The following is a 23,888-nucleotide window of genomic DNA, read 5'->3' as shown; positions in this document are numbered from 1 at the left end:
GCTGTAGCTGCTGCTGCTGTAGCTGCTGCTGCTGCTGTAGCTGCTGCTGTAGCTGCTGCTGCTGTAGCTGCTGCTGTAGCTGCTGCTGCTGCTGTAGCTGCTGCTGTAGCTGCTGCTGCTGCTGTAGCTGCTGCTCTCTAAACTATCCGACATCAACAGCGCTGAGCTGAAGCTAACCACCCACATCAAACTACCGTGTCTTCAGGACTACAAGTCAAACTTTTTTTAGGATTTGTCTGGAACTTTAAATGAGGCTGAAGTTTGAACTCTGCAGTTTATACCAACATGGGACCATATGAGCCACAGTTTGTTCACAAAACATAAATATGATTTATTTTGAAGCTGACATGATTAATCAAGTATTGAAATAATCAATTAGTCATTTGCTTAAAGAAAAACACAGTCAGAGCTGCAGTTCAACCAAAACCGTCCAGAAAAATAAACATTTTGTATTTAAGATGAAAAGAAAAATCCTTTGATCTGCAAATCTGCTCTACTCAAACATCAAGTGGCTTTTTTAACTTCACCCAATTCAAATTATGTAAAAAAATCTATCAAGGGTTTTCTGCCATCCAATTATTAATCAATAATAAACAGATAAGCTCTATGCTGTCCTGATGTTAAGTTGAGCAGAGAGGCCTGAGTTGCTAGGCAACCGATGAATGAGTGAGTTAGTTGATTCCACCAACACTGCAGTTCATTGAATATTCTAATTATTGAATGTTTATCAAATGTCTATTGCGATACATATTTTTATTGATTTATCATCCAGCTCCGTTTTTCAGGGCTTTTCTTTTGTTTTGACTGAAGTTTTTGTGAACTCTCTTTGCAGTGCGGCGGGACGACCCACGTCCTGCGCCTGTCCTGGTCTCCGGACGGGCAGTACCTGGTGTCGGCCCACGCCATGAACAACTCAGGCCCCACCGCCCAGATCGTGGAGCGTGACGGCTGGAAGACCAACATGGACTTTGTGGGCCACCGTAAAGCCGTCACCGTGGTTGTAAGGAGGCTCCGCGACCGTCCGACCCGGGTTTTACCGTCCGGCCCGGGTTTTACCGTCCGGCCCGGGTTTTACCGTCCGGCCCGGGTTTTACCGTCCAGCCCGGGTTTTACCGTCCGACCCGCCCACTGACGCGGTTCTGTTGGTTTTGCAGAAATTCAACCCAAAGATCTTCAAGAAGAAGCAGAAGAACGGCAGCTCTCCGAAGCCCAGCTGTCCGTACTGCTGCTGCGCCGTGGGGAGCAAAGACCGCTCGCTCTCCGTCTGGGTCGGTCCCGCTCAGCCGCTCACACCAACCAGAACCAGAACCAGCCCTTTCCTAACGCATCCCTTCTCTCCTCAGCTCACCTCACTGAAGCGCCCTCTGGTGGTCATCCATGACCTGTTCGATAAATCGATCATGGACATTTCCTGGTGAGAATTTGACAAAATCATCCTTGAAAGTCCTTGAATTTCATTGAAGGTTCATTCAAGGTTTGGAAAGTGTTTGCTGTTCAAATGCACAGTTTTGTAGTAAAACACAACCTAAAGTTTGATTAAAAGCCTAAATTTGAAACATATTATCTGTAGTTGAAACCAGATGTTTTCATACAAAAAGACAGATTTATTTTTCTTGCCGTCTGAAATTAAATCAGACTAAAGTTTTATTTTACATTAATCATGATCAAAATAATTTCTGTTTGCTCAATGTCAGAAAACGCAACAAGAACATTTTTTTGTAATATTTTCCGTAACATGATTTGTTTGGATTGTTTCGATGTAATGAATATTTATTATTCCTGCACTGCAAAAACACAAAATCTTACCAAACATTTTAGTCCAGTTTCCAGTTCAAATGTCTTCAAACACGACAAAACTCACTTAAAAATAACTTTTAAGAAGATGCAGCAGCTTGTTTCATGTCAATAATTCCTTAATATTGATCAAAAAGTAGTTATTCTGTCGGCGGATTATTTCTCTTAAAACATTTTTCCCATATTATATTATTTTAGTTTACCTTGTCCCTGCTGCAGAATAACAGTAATAAATGATACCATGTAATAGTGAATCTTATTTTTAGTTAATTTGTTTTGTTTTTTCTCCACAGTTTGAAAAGTTTCCTTGAAAATGTTTGAGTTTTTCAGTGTTGGAGGTTTACGAACCCGGTTCAGGTCTCTGTGGCCTGTTGCTGCCAGACGGGTCTGAATTTAACTCTGTGGTGTTTTTAGGACCCTGACCGGTCTGGGGATGCTGGTGTGCTCCATGGACGGCACTGTGGCCTACCTGGACTTCTCCTTGGACGAGCTGGGAGACCCTCTGAGTGAGGAGGAGAAGGTAAAACCCGTCCGGCTGCTGATGTTTTGGGTCCTCTTACAAAACATCAGATAAAATCCTCAAATTAATAATTTCTGATTAATTTAGTATTTGACTGAGAGTAAAAACACCAGTAATCTTTTGTATAATTCAGACTTTTGGAATTATTTCCTGTTTCTTCCTCACATGATATTAATTTTATTCCCTCTTTGAATGTCATGTTCATTTTATTTAAATTTTTAGATTTGGTTAATTTTATTAAAAGAGGGGATATTTGCGGTGGATTCAGAGAAACATCTGTTCAAACCTCTACGGGGAAATAAAACTGAATCTGTATCTAAAAGATTCACGGAGTTAAACGCTCAGACAGAAAGAGGCTTCGTCCCTCCTGTGGCTGCGGCTCAGACATGAGGAGACTCTTCAGGCTTTACAGATAAATGCAAACTGTTTAATATTCCCAGTGGATCCCAGGAAGACGTGGATCCGGTGTGAAAAGCACCAGCAGCTCCAACCAGTAAAACTGCTGAGTTTCTGCCACATAAACGCAAATGATTTAAAGAAAAACGTCCAAACAGCTGAATTGGATCCGTTAAAAACTGGAAACATCTGAGCAGGTCAAAACATCCGACATGAGTTTCAATCTTTTAGTTTCCTGAATCAGTCCGTCTGTCTGTCTCTGCGGTCAGAACACCATCCACCAGAACATCTACGGGAAGAGCCTGGCCATCACCAGCACCGAGGTCCAGCTGTCCACCACCGTCATCGAGAATCCAGAGATGCTCAAGTACCAGCAGGAGCGCCAGAACTCGGCCCAGAACAACGCCGGCGCGGCCGCCGCCGGGCCCGAAGCCGCCGCCCCCAAGGTCAACAGCATGATGAACGGCGAGTCTCTGGAGGACATCCGGAAGGTGAGCCCAGTCGGGATAAACGGACCGGACCAGCTGGAAGGTTCTGGTTCTGATGGGTCTCCGTGTTGCAGAACCTCCTGAAGAAGCAGGTGGAGACGAGAACGGCGGACGGGAGGAGACGGATCACGCCGCTGTGCATCGCTCAGCTGGACACGGGGTGAGGAAACCAGCAGCTGCTTTAAAGGGCCAGCGTCGCGTAAAGTCGACTTTCTGAGCTTCACGTCACGTTGAGACGTTTCCCCTCATCAAACGGACCCGGACTGTTGCTTTAGTTCTGTGGCCGATCGCTGGTCACCCATCTTTAAAAGCCTGACATGCTGCTCCTGATTTTGGCTAAAACCAGTTTCTTTTTTTTTTTTTTGAATCTTCGCTAAACGTAGCAAGAAAGTTGCTGAGTCAGCAACAGCGGGGAAACTGTTGATAACTGCAGACATGACCTGGTGGCTCGTGTCGGTCAGACCGCTGTCACTGCACAGCAGAAGAAGATGTTTGCTGTTTTTTTGCCGAGGTAAATAAGATCGGCTTCATATCAGCCGAACTCCCAGGGTTAAGGAGATCGGCGCCGATAATTTGGTGCTTGATTCGTCCATGCATGTTTGAGAAACTCTTTAATTTCCATGACAACCATTCATCCATGAATGGTATGTCAAGGTGACGCTCTTTGGCCTGGCCTGGTTATGACGACCTGCTGCCTCCTCTTATGGTGCTTTCACTGACCCAGACGTTCTGACCAGCTGCTTTATTCCTCTGATTATTTTAGTGAGAACAGCTGATAAAAGAGAGTTTTGGGTTTTTTGTCTGTTTTTGAGGATATTTGAAGCTCCAGACAGCAGGAACAGATTGTCCATGTAGTTTGACGTGGATTTGTTCCTGTTGTACCCGAGTTAAATAGTTTCCTGGTTGCAGTTGATTGTTTCTACTTCAGAGCAACCAGTTGGTTTAAGAAACGTCTTCATCCACACAAACCCACTGAATGAAAACATTCAGTGGTTTTGGTGTTAAATGAGGTTCAATGTGGATTAAAGGAAGAATCCCATAAAAATCTGTTTGGTTTGTCAGACTCAGTCTGTCCTGTTTCTCTTTAGGGATTTCTCCCCGGCTCTCTTCAACAGCGCCCCCATCCTGCCCTCCGGTTCCTCCTTGTCCAATCAGATCGCGCCGCAGCTCAACTCCGACTCCAGCCCGGGTCAGCCGTCGTCTCTGGGCGCCCGGCCCAACCAGGACGGGCTGCTCACCTCGCCTCCTGCCGCCGGCGTCGCAAAAGCCCTGGAGGACGACAAAGACGGGTCCGTCCGGCCGCTGGGGTTCTGGTCCGGGTCCAGCCTCCAGCAGGGCGGCCACTCACTCTTCTTCTCTGGTTTCAGGCTGAAGTCCGGCCTGCTGCTCACCTCGGCCTCCAAGATCGAGCCGATGAAAGCGCTGGACTCCCGCTTCACAGAGAGGTCAAAGGCCACGCCGGGGATCCCGTCGGCCATCTCGTCCACGGCCGGACTCGCCCCTCTGGAGAGGTGAGCGACCCTGGGAACGGATCCTGGAACCGCGTCGGGAACCCGTCTCACCCGCTCTGTCTGTCCAACAGGCCGAAGGACGCCGTCTCCGCCCTGAAGGACGCCAAAGCCAAAGAGGAAACCAGCAGCGACAGCGAGGACAAGATGGCCGCCATCAACAAGAACCTGTCGTTCGCCAAGAGGAAACCCGAGCTGCTGCTGGACGGAGGAGAGGTGGTGGAGAAGAGGAAGAAGGGACGACCCAGGAAGGACAAGATGGCCGCCTCCATCCCTCAGCCCTTCACCCAGGTAACCAGTCAAACCGCCGCTGAGGCTGCAGGATGCAGCTTCTATAAAAAATATGGTTTTACATATTTATTCAAACTGTCTCCAGAAACAACAAAATCTATGCTAACGGTAGCGTAGCAGAGAGAGAGGGAGGGACTGACGGCACTAAGCCCCGCCTCCTGGCTGTGATTGGTTGTTTCTGTTTAGCACTGAGACCCCAGAGGAGATAATTATTTTTATTTTCTGTCTTATTAAACTGTCAGAACATGATGGCAGCTTCAACAATATGTAAAAATACATTCCTGTGAAAGTTGCACACTGCAGGTTTAAACCTGTCGTTGTGACCTGACCTCTGTGTGTGACCTTTGACCTCCAGATAACTCCTCTTCCTCTGGAGCGGGAGCCGAGCAGAGCTGCAGCTCCTCCCCCTGCGGCTGCCGTCCTGCGGCTGCCAACGCCGAGTCTGCAGAAAGCCTTCAGCCTGCAGGTTCGAACTTTGAAATCCACCATGAAAGTCCAACATTTTTAAATCCCAGAGAAAAATGAAAACATCGACGATTAACGAAGCACAAATATTTAGGTAGTAATGGGAGGCTTTATTTTATTTGTCTCTGATTGGTGATCAACAGGCTTAATAATGAAACTATTTTTTAATTCAGTTAATTAAAAACTGCAGCAATTTTTGGTCTATAAAAGCATCAAAGTTGTTTTTTTAAACCTACATTAGGTTTAATAAGGTGATAAAAGTTTTTGGCTTTGAGGAGGATAATCTTACATTTCCCTCTTTTTCTGATGGATTCAAAGCTGCAACTCTTTAATCTCCTTTCTAAAGATATTTGTTTAGATAAAGATATATTTATTTTTATGTTTTTCAAAGTTGAAGAACATAAAAATAAATGTTAGATTTAGTAAAATCAGACGTCAGCAGAAGAAAACCAGAAAAACACGATCGCCTCATTTCTCCTTCCATCAGCAGCTAAAACCTCTGCAGGGTTTTAATTTAACGTCCATCTTTGTTTAAAGCCGTTCTCCAGCAGGCAGTTTAAAGGGGTGTGTGTGTGTGTGTGTGTGTGTGTGTGTGTGTGTGTGTGTGTGTGTGTGTGTGTGTGTGTGTGTGTGTGTGTTCAGGTAAGCATGGATCCGTCTGTGTTCCTGGAGGTGGAGAACGACGTGTCGGTGGTTGCCGGGTCGAAGCTCAGCCAGCTGCGTTGCTCCAGGGACGGGCGGGACTGGAACACGCTGCTGCCCAGCTCTGTGCTGGCCGCCGCGGGGAGCAGGTAGGGGGCGCTGTTGGCCCTCAGCTGAGAGAACCAAGAAGACCTGCTGAACGTTTCCTTCTCTCCTCCAGCGACGTCCTCGCCGTCGCCTGTGACGACAGGATGCTGTCGGTGTTTTCCTGCTCCGGGCGACGCCTCCTCCCCGCCATCCAGCTGGCTACGCCCGTCTCCGCCCTGCATTGCTCCGCCCACTTCGTCATGGTGCTGACCGCCGGAGCCACGCTGTCTGTCTGGTCAGCGCCGCACACGGAGACACTTCTACTGATGTTTGATTAGCTGCTTTCCTCATGAAGAGCAGGAAGTGGATGGTTGATGTTGGATAAACTGAAGGAGCGTGTGTGTGTGTGTGTGTGTGTGTGTGTGTGTGTGTGTGTGTGTGCAGGGACGTGCAGAGGCAGAAGGCTCTGGTGAAGAACGAATCTCTGCAGACCATTTTCTCTGGTGAGTAAATGTTCTTATGGAGTCGTCGCTGCAGCTTTTCTCGCCCGTTGTTTCTTCTCTCTTTCTCTTCTAACAGAGATAATAAAAATATTTTAAAAAGTGTCTTTTATGTCAATCATCCGTCTCTGATTTGTGCGACAGTATCAGTGCCAGACTGAGAATTTGTTTTGCTTAATGACAAAAATAAAGTCACAATCTTAGCAAATAAAAACACAATTTTGCCAGAAAAAACGTCTTAAAGTTACGAGAAAAAAAGTTTTCAATTAGGAAAAAATGTCATGTAGCAGATTCTGACTGGAGCAGAATTATTATTATCCTTAGAGCTGATATGACAGCATCAGATGCTCAACCTTCCTGTTTACTTTTGTTATGTTTCATGTTGGAGCTGTAATTAATTTACAACTTTATTCTATTAATATTACAACTTTGGTAATTAGAAATAACTGAACCTTATTCTGGCAGCAACAGCATCACAGAGTTCACCTGAATTCAGTGTCCAAATAAATAGAAACTGAAAACGTGTTGTCAAACAAGATGGCCGCCCTGAGCGTGATGACATCACTCTGGGCGTGATGACATCACTCTGGGCGTGATGTCATCACTCTGGGCGTGATGACATCACTGTGGGCGTGATGACATCACTGTGGGCGTGATGACATCACTGTGGGCGTGATGACATCACTCTGGGCGTGATGACATCACTCTGGGCGTGATGACATCACTCTGGGCGTGATGACATCACTCTGATTATGGAAACCCAACGAATTCATTGGTGGAAAATTTTAATCTCCAAAAACCAAAAGTTCAGTGACTGAATAAAGTCGATGTGTAGTTCTGATTGTCCTGATGAGACGTCCTGGTGGACGTCCACGTGTCCATCAGGACGTCTCTCAGTGATTTCTGACTGAATGTCTTCCTCTTTGTGTCCACAGGTGCTGAGACGACGGTGTCCCTGTCCCTGCTGACCCAGCAGGGCGTCCCGATCATCGGACTGTCCAACGGGAAGTCCTTCTGCTTCAGCGTGTCTCTGGAGACATGGTGAGACCCGGACCGGACCGGACCGGCCCGGCTGACCTGGTAAATCCCCGGTTAATGACGCTGCGTCTCCTGCAGGACGCTGATTGCGGACAAAGGAGACTCTCTGGTCCAGTGCGCCGACTTCAGGAGCTGCCTCCCATCGCAGGACGCCGCCGCGTCGTCGGGGCCGCTGGCCGTCGTTCAGGGACGCAACCTGAAGTAGGTCTTCCTGTCTAAGCTCCGCCTCCTGGCCGCGGCGTCCAGGCTAACGCTTCCTGTCCCCCCGCAGCGCTGGGCGGCTGGCGTCCCGCCTGTCCTCCACGCCGCACCACCTGCAGCAGAGCATGACGCTGGCCTTCCTGGAGAACCAGCTGGCGTCGGCGCTGACGCTGCAGTCGGCGCAGGAGTACCGCTACTGGCTGCTCATCTACGCCCGCTTCCTGGTCAACGAAGGTACCACCGCCGGGTTCTGTTCGGCCGGGTTCTGTTCGCTCTGACCTGAGGCTGAGCAAACAGAACCAACACTTACTCTCGGTCTTGGTGATTTATTCGACCATCCAACGGGTCGCCGAGTTCATTTGCTTTCCCTCGGACCAACCAGAACCCAATCCGTTATTCTCACCTTTGTTGCTTTTTATTGTTTACAACCAGAAATGATGAGATTTTCAGTATATAAAGAGGACATAAGATGAAGTATGTAGTAAATATATTTTATCAAAACAGGAAGGAGATGTTGAATCAGTGTAAATATGCTGTTAGCAGGCTGGTAAAAGACGTTAGCTGACCTTTGACCTGGACATGTTAGCTGACCTGATGGGTGACAGGAAATGATCAGAGTGAAAACTGCAGCTGGAGTCGGGAAGCAGAGAGACGTTTATGAATTCCTTACAGATTATTAATCTGACAGATTATTATTCCTTCTCCTCCGTCCAGGTTCTGAGTACCGGCTCCGGGAACTCTGTAAAGAACTTCTGGGTCCGGTCCACAAATCTGCTGCTTCATCCTGGCAACCAGCAACTTTGGTAACAGAACTTTTTCTATCTGTTTAGTTAGAAATGTGACTGAATAAACCGCCGCTGCTGCTGGAGGCTCCAGGCAGCCAATCAGGTTTGACGATCGGATGAATTCATCCACCATCAGCGATAGGCTGGTTTGAAGAGCAAACTTTGTCTTTCTCTCTTTTTCAAAACTTTTTCCTGACCTCATCTCGTTGTCATGGTGTTGATAATTAGTATCAAAGCGCTGTGTCCCTTTGTCTGTTACATCATTTAAGATTTAGTGTGTTGACAACTTAACAGCTAAAACCAATGCTAGTCATCGTTAGCTAGCAGCTTTTAGCAGGAAGCTAAGGGTGGGATCATAGGCGGGTATCCAGCATGTGTACGGTGTGAATTTATTTCATAGTTTTGTCTGCAGGAGAGCAGAAACATGATGGCTTTGTGTTCATGTCTCTTCCTGTGTCGCGTTTTTCAGGGTCTGCACAAACGCGAGCTGCTGCGGGAGGTTCTGCCCGTCATCGGAGAGAATCTGCGCTTTCAGAGACTTTTCACAGAGTACCAGGACCAGCTGGAGCTGCTCCGCACCAAATAACACCCGGCCCGACCCGGACACACACACACTAACACACACGCAGACCGGACCCGCTCAGGTGTGGTCCTGCTCGGTCCGGTTTGGCCTGGAGCCGCTGGGAGTCAGAACCGAGGGGTTTTCTGGGAGTTTCTTCAAACATGTCTGCCTTTGTTTGGACTCTGGGCCCCTTCAGAACCTCTTCAGAACCCACCGGGCCCCTTCAGAAGCTCTTCAGAACCCACCATTTTGCTTCTTTCTCCTGTTGATTTTGGCTCTTTTTTAAATCTTTTTTTTCTGTTTTCTTTCCCTCCGACCTGATCCGGGATTTTCAATCATGAATTTCATGAGTTGTTTCCATGGAAACGGTGAGCGAATGGTCGGATCCAGCTCCTCAGAACCGAGGCAGAACCCAGGGCGGAGCAGCTCAGTGAGTTCTCCTGCTGTCCGGTCTTTGTGGGTTCACAGGAAGCACTTAATGAAGGTTTTTAGAACCGAATCAGAACCGGAACTGTCTGGACGTCGTGTTTTTAGAAAACATTAATTTCCTGCTGGAATCAATTAAAATCAGGAAGTTGAAATGTTGTAAAGGTCATAATGTTCATGGTAAAGGAAGCGGGGACGGCTGCCGATTTGGGAAATCATCCAACCAAACGGAGAAGTTTAATTCTGCAGCCATCAGATGATGCAGTTTGACTTTTTGCCAGCAGGTGGCAGCAGCGGCCTCAGTGTGTCGCAGTGAAAACGTTCCCCCCTCCATGTGGGCCCCCCGGGGCGTCTGTACAGAATTTAACCGGTTTCGCTCTCCTGCTTCTTTTTTTGTTTTCAAATGTTTGTAAAAGTTTTTTGTAATTGTGTTTGTTTTGCTTTGCTTTGTTTTTTTTGTTTTTTTGTTGTTGTTTTTTTCATTTTATATGAAAAAAAAAATTGCAGAAATTTTGTTTTGGAGCAAAAATTGAGATTAAAAGTGGAACTGATGAGTTTGTTAATTTCATGGTTTTTGGAGTTTTATTTCTCCTGCAGTAGAGAACCAGTTCAGCTCATAATTATTCATACCCCAGGCCCAGCTGGAGTCCTGACCTGAAACTGAGGAGGGAGCTGAAGATTAGGGCGATGGCACAGAGGCTTTCCACCCTTCTAAACACCAGAGGTGACCTGCAGATACAAGGATTTGATGCTAATGAGGATTATTCAAGAAACGTAAAACATTTTGGCGACTCTGGAAAAAAAAATTCAAACTGAAACTTTTCTATGGTTTGCTTCACCTTTCTGAACCAAACCTGAATGAAAATTTAAATCAAAGTGCTGATTTAAAGCACATTGTTTTAAATCTATAAGAACCTTGAATAAAGATTCTTATAGTTTAACTAAAAGTAATATAATAAAAACTGAAACTGATCAAATATTTTCATTAACTGAAATAAAAACAGTAATTAATGAGGGAAAACCTTAACTAACTGGAACTATGTGTTTATATAATATCCTTTGTTTTTGTGTTTTAAATGTATTAGCTTTTCCATTTGATGTGAAATTGATTTTTTTATTTTAATTCTTTATCCACACACAAGCAGTTTGTCAGCCGTCTGCAAATTTGACCTTTTTGAATTCTGCAGCTAAGAATTAACCAGTTTGAAAAAACGAACTGCTACTGTAACTAATAAAAACTACATTCAAACTAAATGATATTCAACTAATAACTGGTAAAAACTAACAAACACGCTCTTAAAAACTAATTCAAACTGGAGAAAATGAACAACCTAAAGCTGTCATAACCCGGGTGTGAATACTTTTGGCTTTAACTGTCTCTGAGATTATAAACCGTAAGATGAACGGATGACGACAGAAACCCAAAAGATTCTGGTTTAAATGTGACAAAAGAAAATGACCTCCTAAAAAATAAACATGTGATTTGTGAAGGATTCATCTTAAAATCAAACAAATGATGGACGACCCTGAACATCCTCTTCATTAGAACAGTCTTCAGTCAGAGGCTTCTTCATGGCCACTGTGATACAGACTGCTACAGGAGATCTTTACTTCCTACAGCCAACAGCAACGACTGCTGGAAGAAAACTGGATGACATGAGTTACATTTAATTTTTGGAATTAATTGTGGAAAAAGTCATGAAATTATAATGTAATGAATGTATTCTCATTATCTAATGACTAGTCAAACATATTTTAAACTGGATGAATATAATTTTACTTCTAGAATTAATTGTGAAAATAGTCATAAAATTATATTGTTACGACTTAATTCTCAAAAATAAATGTTTTTTTTCTTAATTCTAATTATTAAAGTAGTTTTGAACTTGGATGTTGTTTTACTTCCAGAAAGCAGTCTTCATTTAACTTGGTACTTTTGTTTGTGTTAACATCCAAAAATGAAGTTGTTTTTATCTACTGAGTTAAAAACAGCTCCTCTGCGGTGATGATGATGGTGGTGGTGGTGAGGAAGTGAAGGACTGAGCGTGGCACGCTGAACGGAGTCACTTCCTCCTCGGCCTCAGAGGTGAGACTTTCAGGTTCAGGGCTGCAGCAGACAGCAGCTGGATGTCTCCAGATGTTTCTCCAGATGTTTCTCCAGATGTTTCTCCTGCTGGTTCTGTTCTGCTGAAATGGACCGCTGCTCTCTGGAGCGGCTCTTCCTCATCTGGACTCTGATGATTCGCCTCAGTGGATTCTGCTTCGGTGAGTTTGGTTCAAAGCTCCACCATGGAGGAAAACATCTACAGAAGATCCAGCTTTTAGTAAACTTTCATTTTTCTCAGCGTTTCTCATTTTCAGAAACGTTTTTAAACATTTTCCACATCCGATCGATCGAGTAATCTTGTTTTTTTATTGATCCGTTCAAAGTTCAGTCAGATGTGAGTCCCACCAGTCTGCAACCCAAAACTCATTTCATTAAATTCACACCAGTTTGACTCTAAAAAGTATACAATAACATGTACTGCAGCAGAAAGGAAACCGATTTAATACAAATTCAGCTCATTTTTATTAGTTTGCACTCATTTAGTCTACTATTTTTTAAAATTGTCATTCACGTTTTAGTTCATTAAAGTTTATTTAAAGTACTACTACAATTCTATTTATAAAGTACTTTAAAACAACAAGAGCTGCAACAAAGTTTTTTTTTATTTTTCCTTCTATTGTTTTTTAATATTATTTGTCTGAACTTTTTATAACAGAAAAACTGGTAAAAAAAATTATAATTTTTTCTGCAAATTGTTTTAGAACCAAAAAAAGTAGAGATAAAATGTTGATTCTTTAAAAAAATGTATAAAGTAAATATTTCTTAAAAAATAAGTTGCTTACATTAAATTATAGCAGTTTAAAGGATCTGTTTGTGTTTTTCTGTGGTAGAAATAACGGTGAGACACTTTGAGCTGAAACCATGTGAGGGAAACGACCGGATCTGCGTCACCGACCTGAGAGATTGCAAACCTCCACCGCCTTCACCTTCCCAGAGTGAGAGACGTTCATGTGACGTCGACATCAACCAAACTGGACTGTTGGAACCAATAGAAACATTCAACTGCAGTACCACCGTTCAACCCACAGAGGGCAGCACTGGTTTCAGGCTGAACGTTGCAGAATTAAACAAATTAACACAAAAATATCACAATTTGCTAAAAGGTCTCAAACTGAATTTAGCAGACAAACTGTCTAAATTCTGAACCAATTTAGACCCAAAAAAGATAAACATTAGAATATTTCAATTTAAATTGAAAAACTGGTAAAAAAAAAATATATATATATATAATTTTTTCTGCAAATTAAATTGAAATATGGGCTTTATTCTAGTTTGCTGAATATGACTGTAACTGGTGGATGATGGGAAGTTTCCACGTTTTTTGCTTATCGATGATAATTTTTGAGCACGATCAGTAAATGCGCAGGCAGGAAGTAAAGACTCAGAGCAGCTAGCTGTTAGCTAGTGCTAAAGGTGACATTTTGTCTAGTAAACCAAACTGAGACGGTTGAAAGTGTCGGTGTTGAACTTGACTGGAGGTTTTTGATTCTCCTCTGCAGAGATGCTGAACATGTCCTGTTACTACCAGCAGACTGCAGACGGAGTCCGATCTGTGAGCTGCAGCTGGAGCCAGCAGGCTGAGAGTCGGGCCTCGCTCGTCTTCACCAGGTGAACCAGCTCTGAAATCTCTCCACCGCGTCTGGTTCTGCACCACGGCGGGTCGGGACCGTTAGAGATACAGAGAAAAAGACGAGAACATTTACACCAAGACACTTAGAGATTCTGAGATTAATCTCAGAAAACCTCTAGAAAAAAACAAGGGAATTTGAGTTTTAAAAGTAAATAAAAAAATAATAACTTCCAAGTTTTTTTCTAAGAAATTTCTGAGATTAATCCCAAAATTTCAGTTTTTCAAAGTTTGTTTTTTTCTTTTTCCAAGAACATTTCTGAGGATATCAAAATTTCTTCTTGCAGATTTTCCACTTTTGAAGATCAGACGTTTCCTCATTTTCCTAAAAATTTCTGAGATTAATTTAAAAGTTTTTCTGGCAGATTCGACATTTTGCTAGAAATGTCCTTATTTTTNTTATTCTGGCAGCAACAGCATCACAGAGTTCACCTGAATTCAGTGTCCAAATAAATAGAAACTGAAAACGTGTTGTCAAACAAGATGGCCGCCCTCAGGGTGATGACATCACTCTGGGCATGATGACATCACTCTGAATTATGGAAACCCAACGAATTCATTGGTGGAAAATTTTAATCTCCAAAAACCAAAAGTTCAGTGACTGAATAAAGTCGATGTGTAGTTCTGATTGTCCTCTTTAGACGTCCTCTGATGGACGTCCACGTGTCCATCAGGACGTCTCTCAGTGATTTCTGACTGAATGTCTTCCTCTTTGTGTCCACAGGTGCTGAGACGACGGTGTCCCTGTCCCTGCTGACCCAGCAGGGCGTCCCGATCATCGGACTGTCCAACGGGAAGTCCTTCTGCTTCAGCGTGTCTCTGGAGACATGGTGAGACCCGGACCGGACCGGACCGGCCCGGCTGACCTGGTAAATCCCCGGTTAATGACGCTGCGTCTCCTGCAGGACGCTGATTGCGGACAAAGGAGACTCTCTGGTCCAGTGCGCCGACTTCAGGAGCTGCCTCCCATCGCAGGACGCCGCCGCGTCGTCGGGGCCGCTGGCCGTCGTTCAGGGACGCAACCTGAAGTAGGTCTTCCTGTCTAAGCTCCGCCTCCTGGCCGCGGCGTCCAGGCTAACGCTTCCTGTCCCCCCGCAGCGCTGGGCGGCTGGCGTCCCGCCTGTCCTCCACGCCGCACCACCTGCAGCAGAGCATGACGCTGGCCTTCCTGGAGAACCAGCTGGCGTCGGCGCTGACGCTGCAGTCGGCGCAGGAGTACCGCTACTGGCTGCTCATCTACGCCCGCTTCCTGGTCAACGAAGGTACCACCGCCGGGTTCTGTTCGGCCGGGTTCTGTTCGCTCTGACCTGAGGCTGAGCAAACAGAACCAACACTTACTCTCGGTCTTGGTGATTTATTCGACCATCCAACGGGTCGCCGAGTTCATTTGCTTTCCCTCGGACCAACCAGAACCCAATCCGTTATTCTCACCTTTGTTGCTTTTTGTTGTTTACAACCGGAAATGATGAGATTTTCAGTATATAAAGAGGACATAAGATGAAGTATGTAGTAAATATATTTTATCAAAACAGGAAGATGTTGAATCAGTGTAAATATGCTGTTAGCAGGCTGGTAAAAGACGTTAGCTGACCTTTGACCTGGACATGTTAGCTGACCTGATGGGTGACAGGAAATGATCAGAGTGAAAACTGCAGCTGGAGTCGGGAAGCAGAGAGACGTTTATGAATTCCTTACAGATTATTAATCTGACAGATTATTATTCCTTCTCCTCCGTCCAGGTTCTGAGTACCGGCTCCGGGAACTCTGTAAAGAACTTCTGGGTCCGGTCCACAAATCTGCTGCTTCATCCTGGCAACCAGCAACTTTGGTAACAGAACTTTTTCTACCTGTTTAGTTAGAAATGTGACTGAATAAACCGCCGCTGCTGCTGGAGGCTCCAGGCAGCCAATCAGGTTTGACGATCGGATGAATTTCTCCACCATCAGCGATAGGCTGGTTTGAAGAGCAAACTTTGTCTTTCTCTCTTTTTCAAAACTTTTTCCTGACCTCATCTCGTTGTCATGGTGTTGATAATTAGTATCAAAGCGCTGTGTCCCTTTGTCTGTTACATCATTTAAGATTTAGTGTGTTGACAACTTAACAGCTAAAACCAATGCTAGTCATCGTTAGCTAGCAGCTTTTAGCAGGAAGCTAAGGGTGGGATCATAGGCGGGTATCCAGCATGTGTACGGTGTGAATTTATTTCATAGTTTTGTCTGCAGGAGAGCAGAAACATGATGGCTTTGTGTTCATGTCTCTTCCTGTGTCGCGTTTTTCAGGGTCTGCACAAACGCGAGCTGCTGCGGGAGGTTCTGCCCGTCATCGGAGAGAATCTGCGCTTTCAGAGACTTTTCACAGAGTACCAGGACCAGCTGGAGCTGCTCCGCACCAAATAACACCCGGCCCGACCCGGACACACACACACTAACACACACGCAGACCGGACCCGCTCAGGTGTGGTCCTGCTCGGTCCGGTTTGGCCTGGAGCCGCTGGGAGTCAGAACCGAGGGGTTTTCTGGGAGTTTCTTCAAACATGTCTGCCTTTGTTTGGACTCTGGGCCCCTTCAGAACCTCTTCAGAACCCACCGGGCCCCTTCAGAAGCTCTTCAGAACCCACCATTTTGCTTCTTTCTCCTGTTGATTTTGGCTCTTTTTTAAATCTTTTTTTTCTGTTTTCTTTCCCTCCGACCTGATCCGGGATTTTCAATCATGAATTTCATGAGTTGTTTCCATGGAAACGGTGAGCGAATGGTCGGATCCAGCTCCTCAGAACCGAGGCAGAACCCAGGGCGGAGCAGCTCAGTGAGTTCTCCTGCTGTCCGGTCTTTGTGGGTTCACAGGAAGCACTTAATGAAGGTTTTTAGAACCGAATCAGAACCGGAACTGTCTGGACGTCGTGTTTTTAGAAAACATTAATTTCCTGCTGGAATCAATTAAAATCAGGAAGTTGAAATGTTGTAAAGGTCATAATGTTCATGGTAAAGGAAGCGGGGACGGCTGCCGATTTGGGAAATCATCCAACCAAACGGAGAAGTTTAATTCTGCAGCCATCAGATGATGCAGTTTGACTTTTTGCCAGCAGGTGGCAGCAGCGGCCTCAGTGTGTCGCAGTGAAAACGTTCCCCCCTCCATGTGGGCCCCCCGGGGCGTCTGTACAGAATTTAACCGGTTTCGCTCTCCTGCTTCTTTTTTTGTTTTCAAATGTTTGTAAAAGTTTTTTGTAATTGTGTTTGTTTTGCTTTGCTTTGTTTTTTTTGTTTTTTTGTTGTTGTTTTTTTCATTTTATATGAAAAAAAAAATTGCAGAAATTTTGTTTTGGAGCAAAAATTGAGATTAAAAGTGGAACTGATGAGTTTGTTAATTTCATGGTTTTTGGAGTTTTATTTCTCCTGCAGTAGAGAACCAGTTCAGCTCATAATTATTCATACCCCAGGCCCAGCTGGAGTCCTGACCTGAAACTGAGGAGGGAGCTGAAGATTAGGGCGATGGCACAGAGGCTTTCCACCCTTCTAAACACCAGAGGTGACCTGCAGATACAAGGATTTGATGCTAATGAGGATTATTCAAGAAACGTAAAACATTTTGGCGACTCTGGAAAAAAAAATTCAAACTGAAACTTTTCTATGGTTTGCTTCACCTTTCTGAACCAAACCTGAATGAAAATTTAAATCAAAGTGCTGATTTAAAGCACATTGTTTTAAATCTATAAGAACCTTGAATAAAGATTCTTATAGTTTAACTAAAAGTAATATAATAAAAACTGAAACTGATCAAATATTTTCATTAACTGAAATAAAAACAGTAATTAATGAGGGAAAACCTTAACTAACTGGAACTATGTGTTTATATAATATCCTTTGTTTTTGTGTTTTAAATGTATTAGCTTTTCCATTTGATGTGAAATTGATTTTTTTATTTTAATTCTTTATCCACACACAAGCAGTTTGTCAGCCGTCTGCAAATTTGACCTTTTTGAATTCTGCAGCTAAGAATTAACCAGTTTGAAAAAACGAACTGCTACTGTAACTAATAAAAACTACATTCAAACTAAATGATATTCAACTAATAACTGGTAAAAACTAACAAACACGCTCTTAAAAACTAATTCAAACTGGAGAAAATGAACAACCTAAAGCTGTCATAACCCGGGTGTGAATACTTTTGGCTTTAACTGTCTCTGAGATTATAAACCGTAAGATGAACGGATGACGACAGAAACCCAAAAGATTCTGGTTTAAATGTGACAAAAGAAAATGACCTCCTAAAAAATAAACATGTGATTTGTGAAGGATTCATCTTAAAATCAAACAAATGATGGACGACCCTGAACATCCTCTTCATTAGAACAGTCTTCAGTCAGAGGCTTCTTCATGGCCACTGTGATACAGACTGCTACAGGAGATCTTTACTTCCTACAGCCAACAGCAACGACTGCTGGAAGAAAACTGGATGACATGAGTTACATTTAATTTTTGGAATTAATTGTGGAAAAAGTCATGAAATTATAATGTAATGAATGTATTCTCATTATCTAATGACTAGTCAAACATATTTTAAACTGGATGAATATAATTTTACTTCTAGAATTAATTGTGAAAATAGTCATAAAATTATATTGTTACGACTTAATTCTCAAAAATAAATGTTTTTTTTCTTAATTCTAATTATTAAAGTAGTTTTGAACTTGGATGTTGTTTTACTTCCAGAAAGCAGTCTTCATTTAACTTGGTACTTTTGTTTGTGTTAACATCCAAAAATGAAGTTGTTTTTATCTACTGAGTTAAAAACAGCTCCTCTGCGGTGATGATGATGGTGGTGGTGGTGAGGAAGTGAAGGACTGAGCGTGGCACGCTGAACGGAGTCACTTCCTCCTCGGCCTCAGAGGTGAGACTTTCAGGTTCAGGGCTGCAGCAGACAGCAGCTGGATGTCTCCAGATGTTTCTCCAGATGTTTCTCCAGATGTTTCTCCTGCTGGTTCTGTTCTGCTGAAATGGACCGCTGCTCTCTGGAGCGGCTCTTCCTCATCTGGACTCTGATGATTCGCCTCAGTGGATTCTGCTTCGGTGAGTTTGGTTCAAAGCTCCACCGTGGAGGAAAACATCTACAGCAGATCCAGCTTTTAGTAAACTTTCATTTTTCTCAGCGTTTTTCATTTTCAGAAACGTTTTTAAACATTTTCCACATCCGATCGATCGAGTAATCTTGTTTTTTTATTGATCCGTTCAAAGTTCAGTCAGATGTGAGTCCCACCAGTCTGCAACCCAAAACTCATTTCATTAAATTCACACCAGTTTGACTCTAAAAAGTATACAATAACATGTACTGCAGCAGAAAGGAAACCGATTTAATACAAATTCAGCTCATTTTTATTAGTTTGCACTCATTTAGTCTACTATTTTTTAAAAATGTCATTCACGTTTTAGTTCATTAAAGTTTATTTAAAGTACTACTACAATTCTATTTATAAAGTACTTTAAAACAACAAGAGCTGCAACAAAGTTTTTTTTTATTTTTCCTTCTATTGTTTTTTAATATTATTTGTCTGAACTTTTTATAACAGAAAAACTGGTAAAAAAAATTATAATTTTTTCTGCAAATTGTTTTAGAACCAAAAAAAGTAGAGATAAAATGTTGATTCTTTAAAAAAATGTATAAAGTAAATATTTCTTAAAAAATAAGTTGCTTACATTAAATTATAGCAGTTTAAAGGATCTGTTTGTGTTTTTCTGTGGTAGAAATAACGGTGAGACACTTTGAGCTGAAACCATGTGAGGGAAACGACCGGATCTGCGTCACCGACCTGAGAGATTGCAAACCTCCACTGCCTTCACCTTCCCAGAGTGAGAGACGTTCATGTGACGTCGACATCAACCAAACTGGACTGTTGGAACCAATAGAAACATTCAACTGCAGTACCACCGTTCAACCCACAGAGGGCAGCACTGGTTTCAGGCTGAACGTTGCAGAATTAAACAAATTAACACAAAAATATCACAATTTGCTAAAAGGTCTCAAACTGAATTTAGCAGACAAACTGTCTAAATTCTGAACCAATTTAGACCCAAAAAAGATAAACATTAGAATATTTCAATTTAAATTGAAAAACTGGTAAAAAAAAAATATATATATATATAATTTTTTCTGCAAATTAAATTGAAATATGGGCTTTATTCTAGTTTGCTGAATATGACTGTAACTGGTGGATGATGGGAAGTTTCCACGTTTTTTGCTTATCGATGATAATTTTTGAGCACGATCAGTAAATGCGCAGGCAGGAAGTAAAGACTCAGAGCAGCTAGCTGTTAGCTAGTGCTAAAGGTGACATTTTGTCTAGTAAACCAAACTGAGACGGTTGAAAGTGTCGGTGTTGAACTTGACTGGAGGTTTTTGATTCTCCTCTGCAGAGATGCTGAACATGTCCTGTTACTACCAGCAGACTGCAGACGGAGTCCGATCTGTGAGCTGCAGCTGGAGCCAGCAGGCTGAGAGTCGGGCCTCGCTCGTCTTCACCAGGTCAACCAGCTCTGAAATCTCTCCACCGCGTCTGGTTCTGCACCACGGCGGGTCGGGACCGTTAGAGATACAGAGAAAAAGACGAGAACATTTACACCAAGACACTTAGAGATTCTGAGATTAATCTCAGAAAACCTCTAGAAAAAAACAAGGGAATTTGAGTTTTAAAAGTAAATAAAAAAATAATAACTTCCAAGTTTTTTTCTAAGAAATTTCTGAGATTAATCCCAAAATTTCAGTTTTTCAAAGTTTGTTTTTTTCTTTTTCCAAGAACATTTCTGAGGATATCAAAATTTCTTCTTGCAGATTTTCCACTTTTGAAGATCAGACGTTTCCTCATTTTCCTAAAAATTTCTGAGATTAATTTAAAAGTTTTTCTGGCAGATTCAACATTTTGCTAGAAATGTCCTTATTTTTTATATCTGAAACTTGGAAATTTCCTTGTTTTTTCTGAATAATTTCTGAGCTTAATCTTAAATTTAAAAAAAAAATTCTAGTGAATTTTCAACTTCAAAGCTCAGAAATTTTCTTGTTTTTCTAGAAAATGTCTGATATTGATTTCAAATGTTGTATTTTAGCAGAAATGTGCTCCTTTTTTATCTCCAGTGCCTCTAACATGCCGTCGTCTTTGTGTCTCGTTCCTCAGTGGGTCAAAAGTCCTTTCCTGTCGGGGGATCTTCAGCCCTGCCATCGACCAAGGTTCTCTCTGTGTGACGGCCCGGATACGGAGCTACCTGACCGGGGCAGACGAATGGTCTCAGCCTCAGTTCCTAAAGGATGCAGGTGAAAACATTTCCTCTGGTTTTTGAATCAATCACTCAGCATGTCTTTCTAAACTACTGAAGACACTTTTCTTTCCCCAGGTCGGAGTTCAGGCACTCTGTAGCTGCTGATAATGAGCCTTTTGCAATTAATCAATCAATCAATCAATTAATTGCATGATAAATTAAAATGAGCTCATTAATTTCCATTTTAATTATTATTTTGTTTATTTTGTTTTGTGCATATTTTAGATATTTTTACTGCATGTTGCAATCTTGTGTGCACACATCACACCCCGGTTTGCACATGTTTGTGTTTTGTTTGCATAATCGTATGTTTTATATGGAGGCCGAATAATGCAAACTCCAAAAACAAAACAAAAAAATGCAACATAAAAATTTTGCAGAAAATGGAAGTAATGAAGTAAAATGTAGCAAACAGCAAAAATGTTGCAAACTCGCTCCACATCCAGAAGTCCTCCAGGCCACTAGGGGGAGTCTGGAGAATGAACTATAACCTACATAAATATCCTGCTGTTCTAAAATATTATAATTCTTTCCTCCAATTTTCTTCTCGTCATCCCTGTAAATCACAACAATCTTTACTTCATTATCTAGTCCGGTATGATTTGATCGACTCCCCCTAGTGGTCTGGAGGACTTTTGTTTTGTTTTGTGAATTTGCTGTATTTTATAACTTTTTTTTCCTGTTTGCAGCATTTTCTCTTTTGCTTCTGTTTCCTGTTGTTGCAGCATTTTTCTGCTGCATTAGTTTTTTTGTGTGTTTTGGAGTTTACATCATTCATGCGTTTGGACTTGTTGGCCACCGTAGTTTTGCACCTATATTACATGTCTAGTTTTGAGATTTGTAGATATCTTATCTACAAATCTCATCTTGTGAAAATGTCATTTTTTTCCATTCCACACTTTGTTTTGTGCACATTTTCTGTATTTAGCTGCATCAGTAACTTCCTCTTGTGCAAGTCCATATCCCGTCTACGTGTCACTGCGTCATTTGCAGATGTTACTATATGATTTGAACGTGTTATCAGAGTGAGAAAATGCTCTGATCTCCTTTTAAACCTGTTGTTTCCACACTGTCCTCGGTGGTTTGCATGTGAATTTGTTTTGTGCTAAAGAGGACATGTCTTGTTTTTACACAAGTAAACCTAAGGTGTTTTTATTTCTTTTTGTGTGGATTTTAAACATTTACTGGTGCACACATTACTATCTATAAATGTTAAAGTGTAGTTTGGTTGTGTTGTCGTCTGTTTCTGCTCCTGAGAAAGTCGACTGACTGATGAAAACATTTATTTGGTCTCTGCAGTCAAAACTTCCCGGCCTGATTTAGCTCTCATCAGTTCAGACTCTTTGATCAGGAGCGACTGGAGCGGAGACACGACCGTACGAACCCTGGACAGAGGTACAAACTATTTATTCATATTAATTTACTGAAATGATGGGTTAACATCATTTTTAACCATTATATCTTCAGTTCCCTCCAGGCCTGCAGAGTTGTGTTACAGAGTGGAGAAAACAGGCGATGATGAGTCTCTCCTCCTTCATCTCATCTGGATGGTAAAACATGTCGAATCAATTCTTGCTGTCAGATAAGAACCAGCTGCTGAACATATGAAATATATACGGAAAAATTAATTTGATAGGAGCTAAATGCGCTAAAAGCACAAAATGAAAAAATTTGCTCAGCTTTTAGCTAATATCAGGCAAAGTATTTACATTATTAAATTTACCTTTTCATTATTTTACAGTTTCAAATTTATTTACTTTTTTTTCAAATTATTAAACAAATTTTAAGGCCCTAATTTTGCTCCATTCAAATTTTATACACATTTCTTGATCACAGTTAAGCTTCAGACTGTTTTTAAAAATTTCAGTTACATTTTTTTAAACACATTTTATGGCCCTAATTTAGCTCCATACTGCTCCACCATGCTACCCACTTCATAAAGTCTTGATTAATAATTCAAGAAGTAACAAAACATTATAATCGTGTGAAAGAATCTTCTGTTCTGTGTTTTGTCTTTATTTCAGGGTTCTGATCCAGGTCGGGTTCTCGGGTATCAGGTCCGCATCGACCCAAACGAACACGTTCAAAACGTCACCGAGACGACTTTCCTCCTGGTGGTGAAGGAGGGGAACTACAGCGCCTCAGTTCGAGCCTTCAACACAGCCGGTTTCGGACCCACAACCCGACTTCAGATCGACACACAGGATCAGAACTGTGAGTTTCAGAGCTTCACTGATCAGAAGATTCAGGTTATCGTAAATCAAACACAGGAAACTTTTCTTCTCTCTCACCAAAATAGGAAAGTTGACCGTTATCTTTTAAAGTGTCACATTTTAATTTCTGTTGCTTCAGTTTTGCAACATCCTGAGTGAGTTTGAGTTTCTTATCAGAGGAGAAACTGAGAATTCACAGAGGGAGTGACCAGATGTTGGATAAAACTACTTCCTGTCACATCACAGCTGCTGCCTCATCAGATGGGTGGGGTTAAATTATCAAGGGTTGTTTGGCTCCGCCTCCTCTGAAAAACTGAACAATACATCAAACGTGTTGATGGATACTTTAAAATGAGAAGATTTTTAAAACGTGTTCGTTCATTAGTGGGTTCTCTAACCGTTTCATTTTCCGTGAAACTTTCTTCCTCTTGCAGCTCGGCTCTTTGTGAGGAACCTGTGGATTTCCCAGGTTTATCCTGAAAACAAAGAGCTGCAGGTCGAGTGGACGAACCCCATCATGCCGCCTGGCGGCCATGTTGCTGTTCAATGGCGCTCAGAGAACTCATCCAGCAGCCGATGGGTCAGAGTCAACGGTTCCAGTTCCTCTGCTGTTATCACAGGTCACCTGACATGTTTATAGTTCAAAATTAGAAAATATTTTATCTATTCAGGTGTTTCTAATCCTGGCGATGTTCTTCAGGTGATAGAAGGCCGACTTTGTAACTGTCTTTATGTGTCTCTGAAGGTTCAAACCCAGAGTTCAGCCTGATCTCTGGTTTCCAGCAATAGTAACTGAAGCTGTGCGCTGAAACTAGATCTATAACTCTAGATCTATAGCAAAGTTTTCAGTTTCAGTTTTGTTTCTGTTGAGCTGGAAAAAGTTTTGGAACGTCCACACATTTATCTGTACTAAGCATCTATTCAGTGATTGGATGGT

The 23,888-nt window shown here is 42.5% G+C and overlaps 3 protein-coding genes across 6 annotated transcripts in view; all 3 read left to right on the top strand.

The window, feature by feature from the left end:
* The window catches only part of hira (histone cell cycle regulator a), a 14,940-nt gene extending 4,779 nt beyond the window's left edge, over window positions 1–10,161 (top strand). Inside the window, exons 8-25 of the mRNA XM_007573184.2 lie at window positions 833–1,000; window positions 1,155–1,268; window positions 1,344–1,414; window positions 2,209–2,314; window positions 2,980–3,201; window positions 3,273–3,358; window positions 4,287–4,487; window positions 4,566–4,709; window positions 4,781–4,997; window positions 5,353–5,463; window positions 6,105–6,253; window positions 6,325–6,486; window positions 6,636–6,694; window positions 7,627–7,732; window positions 7,808–7,930; window positions 8,001–8,164; window positions 8,645–8,733; window positions 9,185–10,161. Coding sequence (XP_007573246.1) covers window positions 833–1,000; window positions 1,155–1,268; window positions 1,344–1,414; window positions 2,209–2,314; window positions 2,980–3,201; window positions 3,273–3,358; window positions 4,287–4,487; window positions 4,566–4,709; window positions 4,781–4,997; window positions 5,353–5,463; window positions 6,105–6,253; window positions 6,325–6,486; window positions 6,636–6,694; window positions 7,627–7,732; window positions 7,808–7,930; window positions 8,001–8,164; window positions 8,645–8,733; window positions 9,185–9,301 — 2,409 coding nt within the window. The 3' untranslated portion in view covers window positions 9,302–10,161. The remainder of the gene's footprint in view (window positions 1–832; window positions 1,001–1,154; window positions 1,269–1,343; window positions 1,415–2,208; window positions 2,315–2,979; window positions 3,202–3,272; window positions 3,359–4,286; window positions 4,488–4,565; window positions 4,710–4,780; window positions 4,998–5,352; window positions 5,464–6,104; window positions 6,254–6,324; window positions 6,487–6,635; window positions 6,695–7,626; window positions 7,733–7,807; window positions 7,931–8,000; window positions 8,165–8,644; window positions 8,734–9,184) is intronic.
* Window positions 10,162–14,128: 3,967 nt separating this feature from the next.
* LOC107833071 (protein HIRA-like) lies at window positions 14,129–16,798 on the top strand. Its single transcript, XM_016661269.1, has 5 exons — window positions 14,129–14,267; window positions 14,343–14,465; window positions 14,536–14,699; window positions 15,177–15,265; window positions 15,717–16,798. The coding sequence occupies exons 3-5, from the start codon at window positions 14,591–14,593 to the stop codon at window positions 15,831–15,833; spliced, it is 315 nt and encodes a 104-aa protein (XP_016516755.1). The 5' UTR covers window positions 14,129–14,267; window positions 14,343–14,465; window positions 14,536–14,590; the 3' UTR covers window positions 15,834–16,798.
* Window positions 16,799–18,372: 1,574 nt separating this feature from the next.
* LOC103152649 (interleukin-6 receptor subunit beta) overlaps window positions 18,373–23,888 on the top strand; it is a 9,659-nt gene continuing 4,143 nt past the window's right edge. The window contains exons 1-9 of one of the 4 annotated variants that reach the window (XM_016661263.1): window positions 18,373–18,500; window positions 19,173–19,277; window positions 19,842–19,950; window positions 20,597–20,733; window positions 22,038–22,045; window positions 22,094–22,133; window positions 22,206–22,288; window positions 22,763–22,952; window positions 23,386–23,571. In XM_016661263.1, coding sequence (XP_016516749.1) covers window positions 18,428–18,500; window positions 19,173–19,277; window positions 19,842–19,950; window positions 20,597–20,733; window positions 22,038–22,045; window positions 22,094–22,133; window positions 22,206–22,288; window positions 22,763–22,952; window positions 23,386–23,571 — 931 coding nt within the window. In that variant the 5' untranslated portion in view covers window positions 18,373–18,427. Of the gene's footprint in view, window positions 18,501–19,172; window positions 19,278–19,697; window positions 19,756–19,841; window positions 19,951–20,596; window positions 20,734–22,037; window positions 22,134–22,205; window positions 22,289–22,762; window positions 22,953–23,385; window positions 23,572–23,888 lie in introns of those variants that run through there. The other 3 variants (XM_016661262.1, XM_016661264.1, XM_016661265.1) reach the window with 3 other exon arrangements.

This window comes from Poecilia formosa, unplaced genomic scaffold, assembly GCF_000485575.1.
Source record: "Poecilia formosa unplaced genomic scaffold, Poecilia_formosa-5.1.2 Scaffold320, whole genome shotgun sequence".
Taxonomy (NCBI): Eukaryota; Metazoa; Chordata; class Actinopteri; order Cyprinodontiformes; family Poeciliidae; genus Poecilia; species Poecilia formosa.
Note: the sequence above shows the minus strand (reverse complement) of the source record. Positions and strands in the feature narration are given on the sequence as shown.

Coding starts and splice junctions, on each gene's coding strand:
- LOC107833071 (XM_016661269.1), top strand. CDS start 14,591: ATGACGCTGGCCTTCCTGGAGAACCAGCTGGCGTCGGCGCTGACGCTG. Junction 14,700..15,176: donor CCGCTTCCTGGTCAACGAAG/GTACCACCGCCG, acceptor TCCTCCGTCCAG/GTTCTGAGTACCGGCTCCGG. Junction 15,266..15,716: donor CCTGGCAACCAGCAACTTTG/GTAACAGAACTT, acceptor CGCGTTTTTCAG/GGTCTGCACAAACGCGAGCT.